Below are 3958 nucleotides of genomic sequence, written 5' to 3'. Positions count from 1 at the left end.
TGGCTTCTTCTCATAATGGAGGCCTTACAACTTTGAGCACCATGGATCATTGGTGGCACCTTACAAGGGTGGGGCATTGAGCATATCTAACAATGGGAGGGCTTGATGAAGCATAAGGTTTTGAGGATATAGAGGAGGGCAGTCATACTTAATGTTAAGTCAAGCATCAGCCTGCAATAATATGCTGTTATCCCCTTTTCATTCACTAATATCCCTCTTGACAGAGCAATATAACCAGAAAAATTATATCAAATGAGAAAACCTTTTATATCATGTATCTATTCATTCTGTAGCAATTTTGCCAATAGTTAATAAAAAAAACAACATAGAACATGTGCAAGTGACTGCAGCCTAGCTGTTCACAGTCAAAGTGTACAATGCCAGAGTAAAACAACAGTTGCTTGAGAGAGTTTTTTTACAAACTTAGAACCATATTGAGCAAGGTAGGCACGGCAGGATTCCAAACCCACCAGACATATGTGCATACTTGTAAAACAGCAGCATCCATGTACAGTTGAAAATTGTACATAACAGTGCCCACTATGAACTGAAGGTACAAAGCTATGCACTTATTCAAAGTGCATGTTGAAACAATCCTCCTCTTCAATTGCTTTTTGTTTCAACTCTTCAGACGTCCTCTTTTCCTGCACAATAACTGTCGAGAGAAGAGGGATGGACGCCTTGATCAAGCATCGAAGGTCCTTGTATTTATCAGAAGGCTCTATGTACTTAAGTATTGACAAAGCTGCAGCTGCAGTGGATATATCACCTCTGATGAGCTTGAATGGATGTGACTTCTGGTGCCGTTCTGTTTGCATTTGAAACAAGTTCTTCCATGCAATTATCACCTCTTTACTCCACTTGCAAATAGGTGTGAGCTCAGGATGTTCCAATACAACACTGTCACAAACATCTTGGAAGACTTGTTTTGCAGTGATGCGAGCTTGATGAAGTGTGTCATTACAAAAAGCTCGAAAAATTCCATAACAAAATCTTGCAAACCCATGTTCACATTCTTTGTTGATGTGCTTAAGCAAAAGCTCCAGATCTGATGAGTATTCTCTGATCCTAGACAAGCTGACATACTCCACATTGAATCTCTCTTCCAGCACAAGTAGGGCTTCCACGATGATAACTGTTTCAGAGCATCCAGCAAAGTAAAGAGCCTGCAGCTTGTCCTCTTCAGTCTTTATTTTTGTATGAGTAATTAGTACCTCCCCGAGGTCCAACTCAGGCTCAAACTCCGATGACTCCATCTGTAGAAGCTTTGCCCTATATAAGGGTACCGAGTCTGTGGCAGAGATCTCAAGAAGCCTTTTGGCACCTTTTACTTTCAAGGGTGTCCCATTGTAGATCCTGTGGTACTGGACTGGTGATAATGTTCCTGCCATCCTGCATGGATGACTTGGTTGAGAAGGATACAACTCGTTGAGAAATGCAAAAATAAGAGGAAAACAGAGCAATACTGGTTACACAAACCTGAAGCAGGAAACTTGATCTCGATGATGAAGAAACCCCTCAAAGACTCTTGATGAATAAACCACCTGGCTGTCCAAATTTGCGTCCAAACTACAATCAAATACAGATTAGATTAGCTGACTTGGTCGAGAAGATACAACTTGTAGAAAGCAAAAATAAGAGGACGGTAATAGAATACCCCGCATTGCTGCTGTGGGACAGTCCATCTTATAAAAGACTGATGGCATCCACAATTTCCACGAGTTCTCGTCTCAATTTATTAGAACTTTGTTCAATTTGATTAGGTTAACTGATGCTTGCAACAAACAAACATTCACACCAAAATAGGTGTACCGTCTAAGCATGGACTTGCCATGGTTGTCACTTCCACATCAATCTTAGGATATAGGGAAACACAGTAATTCTCATGGGCTTGCCACTAATCTTGCCCCAAAGGAGCACATCTACATCTGATTCAAGCACACTTCTGCCAATGTACAAGCCTACCAACAAAGAAACGTCAAATCCTGCATATAAGAGTCTTTGCAGATCATTCAATGTAAGGCTTATATATTTTCTTATAGAAATTTTAAGTTCCAGAATCAACATCGTTAACCACGAATAATACAAGAGACTATCAACTAGGTTCAAACAGATTAGCTACACAGCCGGAAGAATTTCGCCCAATCCCTCCAGCCTTCCCGAACGAATCGACAAATCAATGGGCCAGAGCCGCCATGCATAAACGGAATTTGCATATCTAATTCCCGGCTTCAGGTTGCAGAGCCGCCATATGGAAACGGAATTCACTCGCCAATATAAACGAAATCCTCATATCTAATTCGAATCTTGAGTGTATCGTTGCAGATAAAGGCGTTCCTCATAAGATCAAAAGCAAACGAAAGGAAAAGGGACTTCTGATACCTGTGGAAATCTTCCAACGATAAGCAAGCCTGGAGAATTTCTGTTACAGAAATCGACCTCTAGCAGAACAGAGAACGCCGGTAGAGAAAACTCTGTTTCTTTGTCGCGAACAACTGGAAGAAAGAATTTCCAAGAGTTTGTAAAAGGGAAGGAAAGTAGAAATATAGAGAAACAAGTGTGATTTTATTGGGCATGTCGTTACTTGGAAGGGCTTTTTAATTCATTTTGATTGTGACGTACTTGGCTTGACGTGCAGCTTACTCTTACTTTGCAACCCAGTTGTTTGTTTTGGATCAATTGGGTTTGATATTGTTTTGTTGCAAGTTTTTTGCGCCTTGTCTTTTGTTTCGAGAATGTGGGGTTGCGTCTCGAGTCTTCAAAACACATCCGTGTTGAGAATAAATGTGGGACTCCGTGGTGGGTCGGTGGCTTTTTGAGGTGTGCTTGGTTACACACAGTTTGTTTGGAGTCTTATGATTTCTTGTAGAACCAATGGGCCAACTTTTATGTGTTTTTGTTCTAGTCTTGATATGCGGTGGAGGTTGGATGGGTCTGTAATGGTAGTGATGTACTCTACTAAGAACTTACCTGATGCTGGAGGTGGTGTCTATGGATGGTTGTCGAAACCCATTGTAGAACTCCAAGTGGTTGGAATTTCTTCCACCTCAGAATTGGAGTCATGAAGCATTGCTCTGTCTAAATGCAAAAGTAACACAGAATATATGGTATGTGTGAAGACAAGGTGTCACAACAACATCCATTGTAGGTACATGAAATCCCAATCCACAATATGAACATCTGCAAAAGCAAGAACCGGAATTGATGACAAAAGCTCGCAAACCATTTGAAGAAGAGAAAAGTAAAAAAATAGAATGAGGGATTCTTACCTTTTGACTTTCACTGTGATGTCTGTTGTTGCAACTAGGTGATCAATAGATACATGTCTAAGAGCACGGATGCCAGTACAGGCTATCTCTGTTGCAAAGTTTGACAGTTTGCTCTAACATGTTGTTTGCGCCTCCTTTTCGAACTCTAATGAAATGCACAAATGTCTACATGTATCCCGTCTTTGTTGTGCTACTGCAATGTCATATAGTATTTTTTTTTCCGAGAAAAGATCCTTTCATTAGTTATAAAAAAGCCCACTCGGCTACAAAACCCCTCTCCTGCTCATAAGAAGGCAGTGCAGAGATCCAATCAAGGCAGCTAGGGAGACTCTCCTTAGGTGCAGAAAAGTACAAATAACTGAGAGGCTATATCATACAATAGGAGGGGGAAAAATCCAAACAAGTGGCCTATAGTGCCAGCGGGGGGTACCCGCATGTAGAGTATAGAAAGGGCCGCTGCGCCAAGTGGTGTGGAAGGCCTGGCGCCGCAAGATCGCTCAATCCGAGTCGCCCCGGATGCGGTCATACTGTCCTCGCAGGGTGTGGATCAACTCCTGCCAGATAGCCCGAATAGTCTCTGCTGGTGGCTCCAGTCTCCCCTCAAAGGCCCTGAAACAACGGGCTCTCCAGGTGAACCATATGGTGAGGCTGCTGAGGAGCTCCCATCGTAAATTCCTCTCCTGTGTCCA

At 42.1% G+C, this 3958-nt stretch overlaps 1 protein-coding gene across 2 annotated transcripts; it reads right to left on the bottom strand.

Moving 5' to 3' along the window:
• Window positions 1–378: 378 nt before the first annotated feature.
• Window positions 379–2520, bottom strand: LOC147614991 (uncharacterized). Of its 2 annotated transcripts, none has more exons than XM_086779833.1 (3): window positions 2383–2520; window positions 1480–1569; window positions 379–1392 (listed from the first exon to the last, which is right to left on the bottom strand). In XM_086779833.1, exon 3 carries the CDS (start codon window positions 1389–1391, stop codon window positions 570–572), a length of 822 nt encoding a protein of 273 aa, XP_086635959.1. In that variant the 5' UTR covers window position 1392; window positions 1480–1569; window positions 2383–2520; the 3' UTR covers window positions 379–569. The 2 variants fall into 2 exon arrangements, with proteins under 2 accessions (XP_086635959.1, XP_086635958.1); XM_086779832.1 differs by lacking the exon at window positions 2383–2520 and adding an exon at window positions 1813–2372.
• Between the last annotated feature and the right edge of the window lie 1438 nt (window positions 2521–3958).

The sequence above is a fragment of the Cibotium barometz genome, chromosome 41 (genome assembly GCF_041138505.1).
Source record: "Cibotium barometz isolate CiBa-2024 chromosome 41, ASM4113850v1, whole genome shotgun sequence".
NCBI classification, from domain to species: domain Eukaryota; kingdom Viridiplantae; phylum Streptophyta; class Polypodiopsida; order Cyatheales; family Cibotiaceae; genus Cibotium; species Cibotium barometz.
The sequence above is the reverse complement of the archived record's forward strand: the minus strand, read 5'-3'. Positions and strand labels throughout refer to the sequence as shown.